This window comes from Gambusia affinis, linkage group LG09 (genome assembly GCF_019740435.1).
Source record: "Gambusia affinis linkage group LG09, SWU_Gaff_1.0, whole genome shotgun sequence".
NCBI classification, from domain to species: Eukaryota; Metazoa; Chordata; class Actinopteri; order Cyprinodontiformes; family Poeciliidae; genus Gambusia; species Gambusia affinis.
Window position 1 is genome coordinate 5,802,961 of NC_057876.1, and position 21,096 is coordinate 5,824,056.

Genomic DNA, 21,096 nt, shown 5'->3' on the forward strand with positions numbered 1-21,096 from the left:
GAAAAGTGAAAGAAGAGACCAGACAGATGGCGATGTTGAGATTCTGCAGACAGTCCTGAGGTCTTAAACGTGTAAATCGATCTGCGTGCGCATCCCTCTGTCTGGAAAACATCTTACAAATATCTATGTGAACAAGTTCTATGTTGTCGTCTTAAAACCTTTTTTTTTATTTTTTTTCTCTAAAATGAAATTTACTGTGAAATTGTTTTGCGAGTTCTACTACCGGTGCTAATATTTATTTATCCTCTGAGTCAGAAGTCTGCAACCTTCCAAAACGGCTCTTTCAAAATGCCGAAGAACAAACTTGTGTGTTTCAATATAGATTGAATCACAGAACTTTGCTATAGTCGTATTTAATAAAATTTGAGCTAATTTGCGCCGAAGGATGGCCCAGAATGTTAGTCGCTACATGAGCGAAGCTGAATATAATTGCACCAAAATATAGATCTTCAAATTGGGACGCACTTTTCAGAATTGTACTTGTGAATAAATGAAAGCCATGCGTCCTTTTCCTCTTAGTTCACAATTATCTGCTACTCTGTGTCGGTCTGTGGCATAAAACCCCACTGGAATACAATGAAGTGTGCAGGAGCACCACAAAATCTGGTTCAAGTAGGTACATACTTAGTCCAGGTGCTTCTCCACGGACTCATTATTGTCTTGTGAAATAGAAGCTTAATACAGACCAGTATTTCGACAACAAATGGGAAATATGGTCCACCGTTTATTTTTAATTGAGTTTAAAGGTTTTCAACATCCATGAATGAAGAAAATAAACACACCCTCGCGCCTGATTCCTCCTGTTTGTGAGTCCAATGAGTGACGTTTTCAGATCGGCAGTCGGGACAGATACGGGTTTTTACTGCTGCGGATGCGAGCCGGGCCATATGGAGCCGGTGTGACAAAAACACTCCCACTTCTGCTGGCTGGATTGTTCACATGTGCCCACTGCTGTTTCCACAGTGTGCGGAGATATCCACGGCCAGTTCTTCGACCTGATGAAGCTATTCGAAGTGGGAGGTTCTCCTGCCAACACACGCTACCTCTTCCTTGGGGACTATGTGGACAGGGGCTACTTCAGTATTGAGGTGAGGAACAGTGCAGCGCAGAAAATACCCGGTTGAATCTGGTCTTTTTTTTTTTTTTTTCGGGTGTGCGTTCAGTCAGAAACGGGCTTTGCTCGCCGTGCTGCAAAGGCAGTGACCGTGCAGGAGAAACAGTGCTAGTGGTGTGCAGTCCCTGAGGTTTACTGTGTGGTATCCTGGGGGAACCTTAGCCACAGTTTCAACACTGTACTGTGTGTTATGTAACCAAGGGCGTAAATCCCATCTCATTATTGGCGGGGACCACAAACAGGAACATTTCTTAGGACCAATTTGTGCGGGGGGAGAAAAAGGGGTCGGCAAAGTTACAGTGAAATGTGACGTGAAATGTGGATTAAAAGGTTTTTAAAACCACATTCAAGCTGCAGGACCAAAAATGACCAGTAATGCACGTGTTTTTCTCAGTAAGCAAATTATTGAGAAATAAAACTAAAATTCAAATTTTGCTTCTATGCGTGTTTTGTTAAGTCTGACTGATCTAATCTCTGCTACACACCTTTACAAAAAGTTAAGGTTCTAAATGAAAAAGCTTTAATGAGTAACTCCTCGTCATAAAATTCATCATAAACATTGATCTATTGAAATGGCCCCCAATGCAAGTTATGGACGGTTTAAATTATAACTTGTAAGTTGCTTTATTTTTAAGCCTTTTTAAGTTCTGCCATGTGACTGAGGTGACCGGCTGACTGAGAACAAACAACTAGATAGAAATAAATATCTGGGGGGTATCATAACCTAAACGAAACATATAAAGCACCAGGGTTTATATAGAAAAGTATTCAGATTTTATTAGTGCTTTTAAAGGCTCTATATTGAAGACAGTGAGAAATAAAAGCACAGCTTATTTTTTTTCTATCTGTTCTCTCTTCAGTTGTCGATTCAGGTCCACTTCCTCAGCCCCTCCCTCCAGTTTCAAACTTCTAATTAACTAAAAGTTAAAGAGTTAAATATGAAAGAGATGTTTGCTACCTTTGACATTAAAAAAGCTCCAGTCTATGAAAGCAGTGTAGCAGTTTTGCTAATAAGGCAGCTTATCAATATTCAGCATAAAGTCATGAAACAACGAACTGCAGTCTGATCTTTATTGTTAATGTGTTTCTTCTTATTGAACAGTGAATGTAAATAAAAGCTGTTAAATGTCTTTTGCTTTCAGTATTCACTTACTGGAGGGTTTTATGTCCGTGCTGCACAGCCACAGCTAACGGCTAACAGCTAGCGCCTCACTTCAGTTGCTGTTGCTCCTCCTCCACTTTGGACTGAACCATTGTTCTAACAATGGTAGGGGGGGACCTACAAATTTATTCTTATTTCTTTCTGAGATAAATGGCAGATTTATTTCGTTCTTTGTTTCTTTTGCCTTTTCATATTGATATTATTTAAATGTAAATGTTTCTTCAAGAATTTCTTTTCTTTTGGGGGGGGCAATTCTAGACTTTCCATGATTGGGGGGTCCGGACCCCCACCCCCCCACCCCCCTGAGATTTACGCCTATGTAACATAATACATGATATAAGTCCTGACAACACCAGCCCTGTTTAGCCCACTTCATCACACTCTAGTCCGTTTGCATCTTCTGTGGTCACATTCATGGTGTGTTCACATCTGATAGTCTGGTAGACTCGGTTAGACTGGGGACCAAATTTGCAACATTTATTCCATTTTCAGCAGGTGCAGTTCTATTTCACACTGCTCCAAGTCAAATGAATGAAAACCTTAAAAAAACCTGTTCCCCCTTCACCTTCGGTGGCGCTGCACCAAGAACCACTGAAGGAAATGACACACAAACCTCTGATGAAGACACTGAGCGCAACTTCCCTCTTCATGAAATGTAAACAAAAATAGAGTGGGATTTCTCTTTTGTCTTTGGTAAAAGACTCTAGCCATTTCCCCCCCTAATGCAAGTCCCTCCGTTTGTTTTGGTTGTTTTTACCCAGAATGCCCTCCACTATAGTTCGCTTCCTGCTTTTGGAGAGGTCTATGATCTGCTTTAGTCCACATATGCATCTGAAGCACACCAGAGTTCACTTCAACCGAACTGAGACTGAGGTTTTTAGGTGGACCAGAGTTTGCTCTTTTGGTCCACTCCACAGTGTGCGCCAAATTTTCTAGGCAAAAGAGAGATCCTACTCTATTTTTGTTTCCATTTTGTGAGGAAGGAAGTTGCACTCAATGTCTTCAGAGGTTTGTGTGTCATTTCCTTCAGTGGTTCTTGGTGCAACGCCTCCACAGGGGCAGAGTTTTTTTCGAAGGGTTTCATTCATTTGATGTGGTAAGAGAGCCGCACTTGCTGAAAATCGAACAAATGTTGCAAATTTGTGGTCTAACCCAGTCTTCAGGCCCATCAGATGTGAACACACCATAAATGCGAGTGGCAAAAGCACACGCAGCAGAAATGCAACCTATCAGCTTCGATTGTAGACTGGTTTTAGGACATCCAGTTCTTCAAAAACTGTGTATTTTTCCACCATTTTGGTAGAAATGAGCACTAGATCTCCAATGTGACTCAAAACCACAATCTGCAAGCCTGTTGAGCAACAATGGAGTATGAAATGGAGAGTATTTCGAGCCGAGGGAGCGATTTTTAGGCCACCTTGTTAACACTTTCCAAGGGCACCGAGGCGGGGGACTTAATGTAGAGCAGGGACGACACTGTGTGAAGATGAGAGAAGATCCTCTGAGTCATTTGTGGGGCGGGCTAAGCAAAAGGACCGGAGGAAAGGAAAGAAAGAAAGAAAAAAAAAAACGCACCAGGTCGGCAAAGATGTCACGCGGCCGTTTTCATATTAATTTTCTCCATTTAACCTAATGAGCGCGGTCTGATTCGGGTCGATTCTTGTCAAACAGGGCTGTTTGCGTCTATCTTTGGGTAGGATCGGCTCGCCTCCGGCTCGGTTGATTACGGCAGTATGGCTTGCTCATTCAGGGGAGGAAATCCTTGCAGCAGCTCAGTTGTGATTCTGCGCTGAGCTCCGAGTTTCCAGTCCGGGTTTAATGATGGGAAGAGAAAGGCTCAGACTCTGCCTCATGCAATTAGCCTTTGTAGCAAGACTTGTTTTTACCGAGCCTTTCCTTAAAGATAAGGAGCAAGAAATTGCTTAGCTTAGCATGAATAGACATGGGAGGCCGATACGGCTCTTAGCATGGTTGTCTACATTAATGCTATATTAATTGTAATTATACGATTAAGCCATTCTGTTTTGAGCTTAAATCTATCCTAAACTGAAAGACGCTGGAGTTAACCAAATATCTAAGTTCCTACTCAGTCTGCCACCAAGTTATGAAGGAGCTTCGGTTGAGTTCAAGTAGGGTGGACAGGAATCGGAAATTAGCTTATGTGCTATAATGCTTAAAGACCAATGTCTTTAAGCATTGATTGCACCAATGTGGTGTGTGTTGTCCACTTTGAATAAGTAAATCCAGAATAGATTTAAAACGTGTTTATTATCATTTGTTTGTCTACATTTTGGTTGCATAGGACTGGACATGGAGCCCCCTGACCTAAACACAGCTAAATGTCCCAACCAGGAGCTGAACCTTCTGAAAAGGCCTTGACCAAAACCCTAATGACTTCTTGAAAGTCAAGAAACCAACCAATTTTTTAAAAAAACAACTCTTTCTGATGAAAGGAGTGGCAAATTATTCATCCAGAACTAAAAGCAGAACTTTGTTCGAGGCTACAAAAATCTAGTTTCTCTTCAACTTGTTAAGGAACATTTAACTAAAGATTAGTGAGGGTTTCCATCTTTAGGCTTGTATGTACTTTGACTCAATGTGGAGTGGGGATGGAAACATTTTTAATATGACTTACCCATCACTGTTGTGTCTTTTGTTAAAGGTAAAGGTGGATGTAGCTGCAGAGTTGTTGTACTTCTAATGTCTGTCTTTTCTCTCCTGAACCTTTCAGTGTGTGCTCTACCTATGGTCACTGAAAATCCTCTACCCAAAGACGCTCTTTCTTCTACGAGGAAACCATGAATGTAGACATCTGACAGAATATTTTACCTTCAAACAAGAATGTGAGTTTTGTCATTCTTTGCCCTCCTAACATGACATGCTCTTTCCGCCTGTGTGACATTGTCTCTCTGGCATGCAAGCCTTAAGTTATTTTAGATGTTTGCTTCTTTTTTTCCCCCCCCTTTCTTTTTCCAACAAGACTGCTGGGAACTGTGTTTTATTAATGTATATGTAGACGATACAAGACTCCAGCTGGAGCCTAGGAGAAAAGAAGTTCACTAGTGAGGATGACGCCACAACAGTTTCAGAGAATTCTTGGTGTTTTAAGAGAAGACGACAGATGAATTTTAGATGAAGTGAGGGCAAAAAGAGGAGCAATCAAACATTACCGAGGGAGAAGTAGCTATGGATGACGGATAAAGGGAGCAGGGATGAAGAAAGTGGCAGAAATGACGGATGGAAGAAGTAGATTCGAGGGAGAAAGGATAAGGGATGAGAAATTATGGATGCACAAAGGAGGGAAGAAGGTGAAAGGAATACAAGGTAGTGGTAAGGATGAGGAAGGTAGGGATGTGGATCAAAGAAAGTAGGAATGAGGGATGAAGTAGTTAGAGATAAGGGTAGGAAAAGGTAGTGCTGGTGGAGTTGTGGTTGAAGAAGGAACAGATGAGATTTGGAGGAGGTAAGGCTGAAGCCACAGGCCATGAAAGAGACACAGCAAACATGACAAAAACCTACACGACAAAATCAAAGTGTGAGGAAGCTGCTCAGAGTTAACGGGAATGAGGATGGATGGAGCTAAATATAGGACAGCAATGGAAGAAAAACTGTTAGAGGCTACAAAGTCTTGAGAACAAAGCAGATGTTCACATTTCAGCAGGACAACCCTAAACCCATATCCTCAGGTCCGCTCCAATGGCTTAGAACAAACAGCATCTCGTGTTAGAATGGCCCAGTCAAAGTCCAGACTTGCATCCAATTAAATATCTGTGGAAAGGCTTAAATACTTATGCTCAAAGTTGCGTTCTGTCTAATCTAACTGAGATCCTACAAATAAGAAAGAGCAAACATTTCAGTTTGTATGTGCAAAACTGGCAGTCAGAACCCAAAAAGAGTTGGGGGTTGAATTGAGGGTGGTTTAATATAATGCTGTGTTCCAGTTGTACTCAGAAATGGAAAATTCCAACTTCCCAGTTGGAAAAATGAACTGGAATATCCCCCAAAGTCAAATTTCCCACCCAAAAACCGGGAGCAACTTCGATTGCCTCCAGGTACGAGTTGTAAGGCGGGACTTTATGTTTCAAAATGGCCGCTCCTCGCATTAACAGTAATAAACTGTAGTGGAAAAATCACGCAGGTATGAGTGCGTCTAATATCAACGTTACGCCTGAAATTATAAAAGGAGCCAATCAAAGTGGTGTTTGTTTACAGAAAGTTTAAAACTGTTTATGGGCGTTGCCATGCTGAAATCTCAACTTCTACACTAAATACCTCGGTCCTAACGTCAAACTCTGCTCAGAGTTCCCACTTCCCAGGCTACTTGAATGCAGCATAATGGCCTCCAACAGATTCTTTTGTCATTTGTGGCCATAATGACACAATGTGGTGCTGTATGGTGATGGATAATGGCAGCCATGCTGCTTCATGCTTGGTTGATTCTCTGTCTTGGCCTTTAAAATACTACAAATGAAAACAACAACATTTCGCTCTGGATTAGCTGGTCATTTATTTGATCAGCTAATCCACACATACACATGATCATCCGGATATTTTCTATTTCCAGTTGAACCTCCTCTCCTCCTCATCTCAACTTTTCCTCTTTCTGCTCCTGCTGTTGGGAATTGGTGCCCCTCCTTTACCCACACCACCCCGTCTGTGTCCATGCATCCCTCCTCAATCTTTTCCTCCCTCCGCGTATGTGTCCGCCTCCGCCGCTGTGTTCCGGCATCCTGTCCGAGTGCGGGTGATCAGAGGCGAATTAATTTGGCCCTTAATGATTGGCTCAGGGACTTGCTCCTCTGTGTCTGATTGGGCAAGGGACGAGGAAGCTAATTTCCCCTGGTTCTCGTGGCGGATAGTGGTTGCCCTCAATTACCGTCTGCCATGTGTGTGAGCGCAAGCGCTGTGGCTGCTCGCGCGCGCATGCGTCTTCATAAATGTTTGAGTGCGTGGAAGGAGCTGACAACTGGTGGACTGGCAGTAACGAGCTCCTGCTCTACACCAGGCAGATGGAGAGGAAGACAAACACACTCCTCGCTGAAATGCCGGCTATTGCCGGGTACCCTGAAATATTAACGTTTTCCTTCCCTTCTCCGTCACCGCTTCTCCTTCCATCTCTCCTCCTCTGTTTGAAATTAGTTTCCTGGCTTTTGTCGCCTCCCTACTTTAAAAATCCAACGTCTTTATCTTTACTTATCTGCGTTCTCTGATCTATTTTCGGCTGTGGTTTAATCCCTTTTTGTGTCAAATAGATTGTTACAGCCTCTCGTAAAATATTCTTAGAAAGATTCCATGTGGAGTACTGTTTTCTTATTTTTCATTTGCTGCTTCAAGCTTTTATTTGTGCCAGAAATGTTTTTTTTCTGTAGCGAGTTTGAATATATACACAGCATTGTGAAAGTATTCATAGTCCAAAAACTTTAACATTGCAAGCCCAGACTTCAATGTGTTTTCACTTGGGATTTTATTTGAGGAACAAACACAAAGTACAGTTTGAATTTTTAGTGGAAGGACAAAATTAAAGGGTTTGTAAAAACAAAATCTAAAAAAAATGTCGCATGTATTTATATTCTCAGTTAATTGTTGCTTTGGACTTTGACTGGGCCATTGAAAGAAGTGAAAATCGCAAATAATTTCGTGACACATTATGTCATTAGCTAACTGTTATGCTAGCTATATGAATACAAATGTACTTTAACACTGAGAACAGCTGCGTAGACTTCTTCCAGAAATAACCATTTAGTCAGAGAGTAAAAGCGGTGGAGATTTGTTAGCATGTTGGCTGTTTGAAGCGTTGTCTGTCAACATGCAAACAAGTGTGTGTTTGTCCCGAACGCTGAAACGTCCCTCTACTCCTCTGACCTCCAGGTAAGATCAAGTACTCAGAACAGGTGTACGATTCCTGCATGGAGGCGTTTGACTGCCTTCCCCTGGCCGCCCTGATGAATCAGCAGTTTCTCTGTGTCCATGGGGGGCTTTCGCCCGAAATCCACACACTGGACGACATCAAGAAGGTTTGACAGAAACCAACCCTCCCTCCCCACCCTTCCCACACACACACATGTTTGCGTTTTTTCCAGTGTTGCTAGTAGTAATGTGTCCATTTTTAATTATTGGATGTTTCAGGATGAAGATTGGTTTGATTAACAATAAGTATAATCCTTGATTGTCAAATCATTCTATTGACGCCAAATCTTACACAGAATAAGAAACGGGTAAATTCCTGGTTTCTTTCAAATTAGTAAAAATTCACCTTTCAGCTAAATTCTCCAACAGATTATGAAAGTGGCTGACCTACGTGCTTTAATATGAGTTCATGTGGATGACCGGTGCTGCAGCTGGATGACGGTGTGGAGTCAGAAACCTGGCTATGAGGAGACAACATGCCGAGAGCTCTCAGGTTTCCTGCCCTTCATGGCTCGGCGCTCTCTGATCGCTCTCAGTGCAAAGCCCACACAGGCGCTACTATCAGGGTTAATGGAACATGATGAGCTCAATGAAAACACACCTGCAGGCAGCCACAAACCTGCAGCAACATTTTATAAATGCCTTAAAAAAAATTTTTTTTAAAACAACCCAATAATAATAATAAAAAAGAATCACTGGGTAACGCCGGAGCGAGGAGAGGAACTGTAGCAGGAATATGCACAGTTCCCCGAAGCCACGGCATACAAAGAAACACACACTTCCTCCTCTAATGGCAGTGTTTCCATGGTGAATCTGCTGGTGTGACATCTTCTCCCTCCGGTGCGGTGAGGGTTGCCATGGAGATGCTCCGCTCTTGACAGTGTGTGTTTGTGTGTTTATTTTATTTCATTTTATTTTATTTTTCTCCCCGTGTTTTGTGCCCTCGTTCCTCTCTGATTTATACCAAATGTGCTCGGCTGCGGCTGCATCACTGCAAGACGGGTTTGTGGCGCATAAGCAGCATTTATATTAACACTCGTGGTGAGAATCTGTGTTTCTTTATGCTTACGTGTGTGTGTGTGTTTGTGTGTCCGTGTCCCAGCTGGACCGATTCAAGGAGCCCCCAGCGTTTGGGCCCATGTGCGACCTGCTGTGGTCGGACCCCCTGGAAGACTTTGGCAACGAGAAGACCCAGGAGTATTTTGGCCACAACACAGTCAGAGGATGCTCCTACTTCTACAGGTACAAATACAGAGTCAGCTCTCACATCAACACTAGCAACAGTCAAAACTAAATGTTTTCTGTCAAAACCTGACCTTCTTTTAAAAGTGAACAAAGAAAAGTGTGCTTTTTCTTCTATACGTCTAGCATGGAGTAGTGAGCCCCCTCCCCTACACGTTGCTGTATGCTGTCAGTCAGCTGTGTCAGCCACCATTGGTGGGACCTCATAAGGTTTTTCTGAGAAATATTGGATATTTTAGAAAGCAAATTATGTGTTAGCATGCCTGACGGCCAGTGACTTCAGTAACGCGTTAATTTGTAACGCGTTACTGACGTCGGACCACTTTTTTCAGTAACAAGTAATCTAATGCGTTGCTATTTCAAATCCAGTTGTCAGACTACAGTTACTTATCTAAATCATTTTTGCGTCACTGTGCGTTACTATGTTCTTTTGTTATTTAATCATATTTCCTCTGCGCGTCTTGTCGAGTGACCGACGTCTCTATGCAGGGGCGCAACTACATATTTTTTAGGTGGATGCGAACATCTCACCGGCGCCCCCCCAGGACATAAACTTGTAGAAGTGAGCCAAAGAGCCTGTTAGCCTGTTAGCATGTGTCTAGACCCTTCTATGAGCTGCAGGTCTGAGGATTTTTGTTAGCATGTTTTCTATCATTCTTATAGCTTGATAGCCTGATCCAAACTGGCAACCCACATTAATAAAATGGTTAAATAATATTGACCACAAAACACTATTTATAAAAGATATCAACATTTTTCCTACACAATCCTAACAAATGTTATTGATGTTCTCTTCACAATATTTATTTACTATTAATCTATTTGTATAATTTGTTCATTAAATTGCCATCTATATTATTTTTTGGTTTCAGGACATGACTGAGGAATGATGTCTGGTTCTGTAGGTTCTTTAGGTTCTGCGGTTCCTCTCCTGATCCATTCTGTCTGATATCAAACCCACTGGGTGCCACTGAATATCGCGACACGTTTATTTTATTGCCCCTATTAAACTTCACTGTGATTGTTTAGCCTGTGTTTTCCCACTACCGTCTGTATTTTTGCCAGAGGTTTTCCTTTAAGGACGGTGTTTTATCGGGTGGACATTTTAAAAAGACACTGGTTGATAGCAGCTCACTGCGGCTGCGTAGTGTCCGCTAGGTAACCATGACAACAGCGTCAGTTCGTGGAGTCCTATTTAGGTCCCACAACGACAATTTAGCTGACCCTAATATTTCGCGTGTTTTGTTTTGGTCATTATTATTACACTTATTGTTGAGATGTGTGTGATCGGTGTGTCTGTCAGACATTTATAGCAATACGGAATAAATCGCGTCCCGTATTGGACAACAACAACCACCTGTCATTGTAGCTTAGCTTAAGCTAACCTGAATATTTACAACTCTCTTGTTGATACACTGACATTACTTACCTTCTGTCTTTCAACCACTTTGAAAAGCTTTTCTTCGTCTCTCCTACATCTTTATCCTTCCCCCTCTTCCGTTTTCTGTTTTGTGCCCCGGAGGTTTTTCTACGCTTCATCTTTAGCTCTCTGTTGTCGAGGCATTACTACAAATTTAAAAGAAAAAAACGCGTCTCAGCGTCTTCTCGAAGGGCCGCTGCCCAAACTAGAGAGCGGCTGGCAGGAGGGGAGAGGCGCCTAATCAGTGCTGTTCCTCTGTTATTGATTATTTCATACACAAACAGCTGTTAAGTACTTAAAATGCTGACTAGGAAAAAATCCCCCTCATCGTTTTGCGCCCCATATAGTGCAGCGCCCCTATGCGTTGTATGCACTGCATAGCCACCTTTTGCGCCACTGTGTATCAGATTTTGGACCACATATGGAAGTGACACAAATCACTTTTTCTGGGAGGGTGAAAAGATTCGCAATTTGGCTGTTCAGACAGCGATTAAAAGGTCGGCTTTGGATCTGATTTACCTGTGGTGAGAACTCAGCCTAAGTTGTCTTTTCCATCACAATGTGAAAACAGGGAGAAGCTTTTTGGAACAGCGTTCCCAATGGACTGAGGTCCAGCTTGACGGAAGTAGATCCTAAACTCAATCATGGTCACCTGGTCTTGACAAGGAGCTGGTACAAAAATCAAACTTTTGTCAAGTTGTTGCTAATTAACTTAGGTGTTTTGAGGATTTAACCTCAATGTTAAATTAGCATCTTTAAACATTTTTAATAATTCCTGATTTATCTGAACCCAAAGAAGCCCATAGCAGTTGATCTACACTGCGCAAGTAAAAATGTAGAATTTCTGATAAACAACTTTGTTCTACATAGCAATACAAATATTCAGAACAGTGCCATTTATGTTAAATATTTTAATAATGGTGCTGCTACAAATGAAGTACATAAAAATGTCAGCTAGCAGTTCTCCTTTAAGAAGCAAAACTATCTTAAAACTGGTTCCATGTAACCGCTCAGGTCATATTAGTTGGAAATTAAAATTTATTTCATGATCTGTAACATTTAAATATGAAATCTGTAACAAATGATGAAAGCCATTTCACAGCCGTCAGTCCAGTTTTCGACACTCATTAGGCCGTTTCTGGCCAGCCATCTTGGCCAGCTCGTCCTCTGTGATGTCGTTGCTACGGAAACGCTGCTGGAGCTCCAGGCTGCACTTGTTTAGGGTACGGCGACCAACAAAGCTTGAGACGTTCACCACCTGTCCTAAAAACGAATGGAGAGATGACTTACAGGTTACCAACAAGTTCTGTATCGTTTCCAAAATACTACAACAGATCAAAATAGATTCGTTTTCTCCATTAACTACAGTTAAAATGCTCAGTAGGGAGGCAGTAAGTAGAGGTGCACCGATAAATCAGTTCCAATTTCCTTAATTTAACGCGGTTGGCTGATATTTACACGTCATCCGCAAATGTCTGAAAATCAGTCGCCATATTTAACGACTTTACTGACTAAAAAAATAAAAAAATTGGTATCGGCCAAAATCAGAATTTGCAGAAAGTCTGCAGGTCAGGATTTTTAATGATTGCTGATCGGCCAGAAAACTCCTACGAGGAAGTAAAGTCCTTAGCTGCTGAGCTAAAGAAAAATTGTTTAATTTGAACCTGAGCTGAACCTTTAATGAGTTCCTGTGAAGGAGGAGCCTTGTGTCTCACTTCATCAGATGCAGCTGTGTGTTCGTACCGCCTGGTTTGATGAGCGGCAGGAAGTGAGGCAAGAAGTCTCTGGCAGCAAAGAAGTTTGTCTGTAGGGTCACTTCTGCCTGGACGGCCACCGGAGTCGTGTCTGCAACTAAAGACAGTTTATAAGATCTAAAATCAGCCCCTCATTACACAGTGACTTAAAATAACATTCATGCCCTTGGATTTTTCACATCTTTTGCCGTTTTCATACAAAATGTGATGCATTTTATTGTAATTTTATGTGACGGATCAACATAAAGGAGTGCATTTAAGGATGTACTGATCTACTTTTTTTCTTTCCGACATGATATCTGAGGTTTTAGTATCGGTCAGTACCGGTCCAATACAGTAAAACAGCTGAATCGACTTAAAACATTTCTTTTTATAAACACAAACAATAATGTACTCCAGTTCTTAATCCAAAGTTTTAATTTTTGGTTACGTTTAGGGTTAAATAAGTCCACAAACTAAAGTTACTGCTTCAACGTGGTCGTCCATGTTTGTTACTCTAAGTTCAAGTGTGGTAGCGCAGAATTTCAAGGGATTTCATATCTGGAATCGGAAAGTCCTTGAGTGAAACTTCACACTCTACAATCGAGTGTGAGGTAATACCTACAATTTTTAATCGACTAGTGTGTGGTCTCTCACGTCTTGAGAATCAGCCGACATTTCTAAAATTATGTAGTGTGAACTGGGCTTAAGTCGTATATGTGTTTGTAAGATTTGGCTGTTTCTACAATAAAGTTTTATATATATACATCCATCCATCCATCCATTGTCTATACACCCTTTATCCCTAATGGGGTCAGGAGGGTTGCTGGTTCCAATCCCCAGCTAACGTTCCAGGCGAGAGGCGGGGTCACCCTGGACAGGTCGCCAGTCTGTCCCAGGGCAACACAGAGACATACAAGACAAACAACCATTCACACACACACTCACACCTAGGGAGAATTTAGAGAGACCAATTAACCTGACAGTCATGTTTTTGGACTGTGGGAGGAAGCCGGAGAACCCAGAGAGAACCCACCATGCACAGGGAGAACATGCAAACTCCATGCAGAAAGACCCCGGGCCGGGAATCGAACCCAGGACCTTCTTGCTGCAAGAATATATTTAGTTAAAAGTACATGATATATATATATATAAGCCTCCCAGGAGGCTGGCTTTGCTGTTGCCTAGCAACATTGCATACATTAGATTTTTTCCACTGATGGAATCTGATGATGTCATAGTGTTATGATGTCATAAGAGACAGAAGCCTTGAATATCCTGCATCTGAATCAAACTGGCAGATCGCAAGCAGGAGCAGCACGGACGGTAGTTTTGCATATTGGATTTAGCGTTAGATTTTTTCGTAGCTTTTGTGATAGTTGGATAATCAAAATGTCGTTGTTTGATACAAATTCGCTGACACTTTCTCAAATTAGACTGATGTCTAGAGAGGAATTAGTTACTTTGCTTGTAGATTTTCTACAACGGTTGAAGGAGAAATCGGCCATCCTGATAAAGCAGGACATTCTGGAGCAGGACCTGGAAAAAGCCCAAGAACAAATTGAGCTTTTAGATGAAAAAGTTGATTCATTAACTAAAGATCTAAAGATTTCTCACAGGCAAAACAGATACCTAAGTAATGAAAAAATACCTAAGTTAAAATTAGAGATAGCAACTTGGAGTTCCCATAGAAATCAGCTGTTAGCTGAAGTGAAGTCGTACCAGAGTAAAGTTAAAGATCTGCAAAACTCTTTTAAAACCCTGGAGAGGGAATCAAAACTTCAGCTTGAAAAGACAATAGAAGAAAAGAGACAAGTGACATCAGAATTCGCGACGTATAGAATAAAGACCGAAAAGAAAGAACATGAAATAAAGAAACTGGAGATCGAATTGTCCAAGAAGGTCAATGACATCGGATTGAAGAACATTGAAATTCAGAAAGAGAAAGAGAAGTCCAAACTTCTGGAGGGCACTGTGAGAGAACTAGAAAAGAAATTAATGGAGGCAGAAAATGAAAATAAAAATCTGACTAAGAAACTGGCAAAAACCCCAAGGGAGGAAGCCATCGAGAAAACAAGGATCGCATTCGAAGCCAGACTTGATTTTGACGCGCTAGCTAAAGAAAAACAGCGAAGCCGGATGTTACAAGAATCTCTCACAAAAAAAGAACGGCAACTCAATGAACTCTTGGAGGAGCAGGCAAAGAAACGACCCTCATTCGCCCATGTAAAGAGAGAGGCTGAGACTGGAAAAAAAGGTTTTGAACCTACTGCTGCAGATTGGAGACAGTTAAAAAGAGAGAATGTAGCTTTAAATGCCGAAATATCCGTACATATGGAGAACAGGCGTAAAGATCAACATGAAATAAAACAACTAACTGAGCAATTATCAAAGATCAAAAGAGAAGTGATCACCGAGAGAATTAAACAAGAAGATTTGAGGAAATCTAGAAACAATAAACAGGAAGACATTGCTGTGGTGAGACTGGATGTGGAAAAAAATATCAAGGCACCAACTGAAAATAGAAATATTATATATTTACCACCAATTGCATCAAACATCCAGCCACCCAAACCAAAGATATCTTTTAATCAAAGAACTTTGAGTTTGGGTGAAGGCAAGTTATTGCCAGACTTTAAAGATAATTTAACATCACAGTTTAAGCCACAGCCCCCTAGACAAGGAAAGCCTGGAAGACCTCCATTTATAGCGGGAGGCAGGAAGGGGTGGAAAAACTAAAGGGAGAAAAAAATAGCAGTCAACCTGGCGGGAGAGGAGAACGTTAAAGTTCCCTCAACAGAATATCATGAGGTCCGTTTGTAACATCGCGTACGAGAGGCGTATACACCTTGGGGCTGGGCTTTAACCCATGGAGCCCAGCAGGGCACAGCCGAAGAGGAGACAGGATTCCCTAGCAGAAGGTGGGGACCTTGGTGATCTGATCCTGGGCTACAGATGCTCCCTGTACTTCCAGAGTCTGGTCCTCATTGCCGGCAGCAACTCGGGCTCGTTTCCAGTGAGAGCTGGACTCCGCCAAGGCTGTTTGTCACTAATTCTATTCAATACTTTTATTGACAGAATTTGTAGGCACAGCCAAGGCGTTGAGGGGATCCGATCTGGTGGCCTTAGGATCGCATCTCTCCTTTTTGCAGAAGATGTGGTCCTGCTGCCTTCATCAGGTCGTGATCTGCAGCTTTCACTGGAGCGATTCGCAGCCGAGTGTGAAGCGGCCGGGATGAGGATCAGTGCCATCTGGTCAGGATGCTTCCTGGTCGCCTCCCTGGTGAGATGTTTCAGGCACATCCCACCGGGAGAAGGCCAAGGGGAAGACCCAGGACACTATGGAGGTTTCTCAGCTGATCTGGGAACTCCTGGACCAAGAGGCTGTGGAGAGGGAATCTGGACCTCCTTACTTAGGCTGCTACCCCTGTGATCTGAAATGGATGATGGATGGATGGATGGATGGGTGGATGGATGGATGGATGGATGGATGGATGGATGGATGGATGGATGGGTGGATGGATGGATGGATGGATGGATGGATGGATGGATGGATGGATGGATGATGGATGCATGGATGGGTGGGTGGACAGACAGACAGTTTGTATACGCCTCTTGTATTAACTAATAACGTTTAAACTTTTATTTATTCTTGCTGTTTGGTCGTAGCCATAATTTTCTGTGTTAATCTAATCAACTTTAGATTAACTCATTAATTAATAACTTGCGTTCCTCCCTGTCCTGGACGTAGTGGTTTTTTCTACGAAACACTCATTAAACTTAATACGTAGGTTTTCTCCGGGTGCTCCGGTTTTTCCTACCTTCGGAAAAAAAGTGATTCGGCTAATTGGTGTCTTTTAAATTTTACTTGGTTTTTCGCTCATTAACTGTTAGAGATAGAAAGAATATTAACTTATTAACTTATGCGATCTGAAGCAAAAGAAGATGGATGGATGGATGGATGGATGGATGGATGGATGGATGGACGGACAGTTCCTATACGCCTCTTGTATTTACTAATAACGTCCGCTTTTACACTGTAAAAACGAACTTAGGGGGTTATCAGATTAACAAAAGAATATCATGTACTTTAACTAAATAATTTCATGTTTCAAACAAAAACGTGAGACAATCATGTTGGATAAACAAGAAATTCAAAAACTTCACATTTATGAAATTTAATCATGTTGAGAAAATATGATTAAATTTCATATAATGTATTCAAGTTGAGACAAAATCGATTGTCTCGCGTGAACTCACTCGTCTGATTGAATGTGATTCAATTTAGTCAGATTCATTTCCCTCTGAAGAGGATCTAGCGAGATCAGGGGATCACGAGAGATTATACGACATCACTGTTTTACACCTGGGAAAACTTCAGAGGTTTTAGTTACACATTAAACTATAGATATTTGTTTTCTCTACAGGGCATCAGTTTTTTACACTCAGATTAATAGAAAGGTAGTTCATAAAAAAAAAGTGTACAGCTTTTGATTTGTTTTTTAAGTTTTGGTAATTTTAAAATGACAAAAAAAACAGATGCCCTGCAGAGAAAACAAATATCTGCACTGTTCTGTATCAGTTCATTTAAAAACTGTACTGTAACAGTGCAGTTTTTAAATGAACTGATACATTTAAGAACTGTAAAAATTTAAGAACTGTAAAAATAAAAAAAGTTCTCAGACATTTTTTTTAAAAAGTCAAAAAAGTCTGACTTTTTTTAAGAAAAGTCTTTGAATTAACGTAATTAAATCATGGAAATGATTTCCACATGATTAAATAGCTTTCTTTCAGCATGAAGCGTGTTTGTTGAGCCAATTTAATTTTCATGACTTGGATCAACTTAATAAGTATTGTGAAGGTATCACTGTAACATAAGTTGGATTCTCCAGTGTGCTGTGGTGGTGCAGGGGGTTTAGCACACTGCACGTTTGGAGGCCTTAGTCCTCGATGTGGACGTTGCTGGTTCGACTCCCGGTCCTGGCGACCTTTGCCATGTCCTCACCCTGTCTGCCTACTGTCTCTAAAAAATACGAGCCACTAGCGCCGCAAAAAGTCTTCAGAGAAAAAAAAAAAAGTTGGTCTCAACTAAATTGCCGTTAACTTGTTCAAGTAAATTATTTGGTCCAAAGCATTGGAAATTATTTGGGCTGGCTCTTTTAAATTACATTGGATCCAACTATAGTAAATGAGTTGAATCAACCTTAATAAATTAAATTGGGCCAACACATTTGCTTTAAATTGGAATAACATAATAAATAAGTTGAGCCAACTCATTTTATTTAAATTAGAATAACCTTAATAAATTAAGTTAACCTAACACAGTTGCTTTAAATAGGAGTAACAGAATTACATGGTGCTGAAATAAAGCAAAATAATCAAGTGGAAAACCTTTCTATGATTTTTTTTACGCTGTCCAAAGAGTTATTTTTTTCAGTGTATTTATTCTTGCACTTTGAACATAGCCATAATTTTCTATTTTAATCTAATCAACTTTAGATTAACTCATTAATTAATAACTTGCATCCTTACCTGTACTGAACATCGTGTTTCTTTCAACATACACTCTTTAAATGGGATGCATAAGTTTTGTCGCAGCCTTCCAAAAACCAACATTTCCAACAAAGGCCTCTAGGGGGCGCAGAGTAAGAGACAGTAACAGCGAGCGAGCCATCCAGTAAAGTTAAGTGTTGCCATTTATTTATAGTTTTCTTCTGTTACCACTCTATGCAACAGAAATGTAAACAATGGAGGGAGATGCGCATTTTGTTGGTGGAAAAACTGGAACTATTTTGAGTTTCTGTCACCAAGTCCGATTATTATAAACGGCTTTGGGGTTCATTTTTTTAAAGTCGCTTGAAAATTTAATGAGTGGCTGGTTGCGCCTTTTTGAGCTCGTTTTTGAACGTGAAGTTACTCATTTGAGCTTGGAAATAAGCAGAGACTCATAATAAATCCAAGAATTTGTCCGTCATTAAAATCCTTAGAGTTTTCCAGACAACAGTGGACCCCACAAATTACTCACGTTTTTATTTACAATCTCCTCTTCAGTTCAACCTTATCAGTGGAGACACATTGTTGATGTTACCATTATAAAATAACTTACAATTAAGAATTGGCAAAGCTCAATGTGATTTTCCCAGGAGGTGGAGCTTGTTGTTAGCAGCTGCTGAAAGTAACTAAAAAGTTACTTTTAATGTAACTTAGTTACTTTCCAAATTAAGTAGTCAGTAATCTAACTAAGTTACTTTTTCAAGGAGTAATCAGTAATCCGATTAAAGTTACTTTTTCAAAGTAACTATGCCATCACTGGTGACGGCATAACAAACGGTCTACTGCAGACTTGGTAACATACTAATCAGTAAAAGTAAGTAGAATTGTATTTGTCTAGCACCTTCCAAAGATAAAATCACAATGTGCTTCATCAAATTTAAAGCCTGTCTTTTAGCAGCATTTTAAAATAATCGGTGGAGTGTATCCACAATGGGAAATATCAGCTTGTTAGTAGAGTTTAGATTTATGACCCGAGCCCGAAGCACATCCCAGATGATTCGCACGTGGGCCACCCTGCGGTTACAAGTGACAAAATGGAGCTAGAAGAGAATAAACCAAAGCTAAAAACTGACAAAGTTACGCTGCTTATTCAAATTATGATCTAAAAACAAAATCTTAATTAGAATATGTGAGGTTTACTTCAGGCTCGGACCTATTATTCAACTTAATCAGTCGGGTTGGATCGGCCTTGAACATGACGCCTACACGACTCCCTCACTCTGCTCCTTCAGACTAGCCAGCAGCAATTAGCAAACCCCTGGTGGAACTGAACATCATTTGAGCTCATTAACAGGAGTTACTTCTGAGAGAAATGCTGGTAAAAACATTAAAGCACTGACAGAGGAGCCATGTTAGGATGACTTCCTGAAGGAGGAGATTCAGAAAGAGCAGGAGCTTCTTAAAGAAACAGAGACTCAATTTCAAAGCGTTAAATTAAGAAGTACTGTAACTTTTCTTTTAAGTCATATTTAATACAGCATTTTTATAACAATCAACGGTAACAGAGTTACTTGATTGGCAGACCATACCTGTAAAATACATGACACTGACCCTTTAATACTCTCATCGTAGTCACCAGTCCTTTTCTGCTGCTCACAAACTCCCTCCAATAAAACAGAATATTCCTTACGAGCTCTGACAGTTTCAGTCCATTTGAACAAGAGAGCAGTCCGTTAGCCTCGAGTCCCGGCGCTTATGAAGCTCGCAGAAATAAACTAACCTGATGTTCAGACAAGCCTGGGGAAGTGCAATATACAGACATACAAAGCCACTCTGCAGGAGCAATATCATTAAGGCGAGCAGTCGAAACAAAGATGGATGACTTTCTCTGGCCTCACTCGGTGCGTTTCAATTATCCGGGCGCCTCGTGGGCGCGCGGCGCAGGTGAGACGAGCTGCTCAGCTGTACATCAGGTAGCTAATAAGTTTCAGGTAGACTTTGGGGCTGTTATTTTCGGGATGTGACACAGAAAGAAGAGTTCAATCACATCCGAGGTTCACTTAGTAATTTCAGGGATTTGCAGCAGAGAGAAGGAAAGAAATAAAAAAAAAAGATAAATAAAAATACGGCCAATGCTAAGAGCATGCGAGCAAACGCACCAAGACGTTCGCCAGCGCGTGTACACAGTTCATCTTCGGCATGAAGAGATTTCCCACAATCCCCGGGGAGACTGCGCGGTTCTGTTGCTATGACGACCGGCTGCTCCTGCGAGATATGGAGGAACGTTAAGATCCGGCGAGGGAAACGAGGAAGGGAGAGCGGCCGACGGTGGCGGCAGGACGGAGAGGAGGAGAGACGGAGCCGAGGCCGAGGCGGCGTTGTGACACGCCTCCTGCTCGTTTTCCAGGTTTAGGAGACACAGCAGCAGTAAAACAACCAGGCACCGACAGCACAGCACAGCGGCAGCCATGAGCCGAGCTCTCACTGATGCCCCCTGCTGGCCACATGGCGGCCATAACAGTGGCTGCTTTAAGGATATTTCTCTTCTGTTTCTTTCTAATTCTGTCGTCTTTTTCTCCGTGCCAGTTATCCTGCAGTGTGTGAGTTCCTACAGACCAACAACCTGCTGTCCATCATCAGAGCGCACGAAGCTCAGGATGCCGGGTGAGTCGGTTACCATCAAATTACCAAATTATTTAACCTGTTAGTTTGACATTCAGCGTTCAGGAACCTTTTTGTCAAGTCAAGTTTATTTGTGCAGCACATTTCAGCAACGAGGCCGTTCAAATTGCTTTACATCATACAAACATAATACAGTAGCCAATTATGAAACAAGCAATAAACATTGCATTTTGTCAAATGCTACCATCGAAATCGTCAAGCAAATACACAGAAATGTAGAATAATGTTCTAAATATTAATCAAAGAGAACTCTAAACCAATGGGGTTTTTAGCGTTACTGGAAACTTGATTAGAAACTCGGTGTTCCGACTGTTTTGCAGTTTTCTGGAAGTGTGTTCCAGGT

General features: G+C 41.4%; 2 protein-coding genes across 6 annotated transcripts in view; both read left to right on the top strand.

Annotated features, from left to right (window-relative positions):
• Nucleotides 1-21,096, top strand: part of ppp3cb (protein phosphatase 3, catalytic subunit, beta isozyme) — a 53,461-nt gene that overhangs the window by 17,994 nt on the left and 14,371 nt on the right. For all 5 annotated transcript variants that reach the window (XM_044127439.1, XM_044127444.1, XM_044127442.1 and 2 more), the window contains exons 3-7: nt 964-1,088; nt 5,008-5,119; nt 8,145-8,290; nt 9,286-9,425; nt 20,658-20,735. In XM_044127439.1, the coding sequence (XP_043983374.1) occupies nt 964-1,088; nt 5,008-5,119; nt 8,145-8,290; nt 9,286-9,425; nt 20,658-20,735 (601 nt within the window). The remainder of the gene's footprint in view (nt 1-963; nt 1,089-5,007; nt 5,120-8,144; nt 8,291-9,285; nt 9,426-20,657; nt 20,736-21,096) is intronic.
• On the top strand, nt 13,856-16,648 carry LOC122837239 (centrosomal protein of 135 kDa-like). The gene is made up of 2 exons (XM_044127445.1): nt 13,856-16,092; nt 16,524-16,648. The coding sequence occupies exon 1, from the start codon at nt 13,971-13,973 to the stop codon at nt 15,315-15,317; it is 1,347 nt and encodes a 448-aa protein (XP_043983380.1). The 5' UTR covers nt 13,856-13,970; the 3' UTR covers nt 15,318-16,092; nt 16,524-16,648.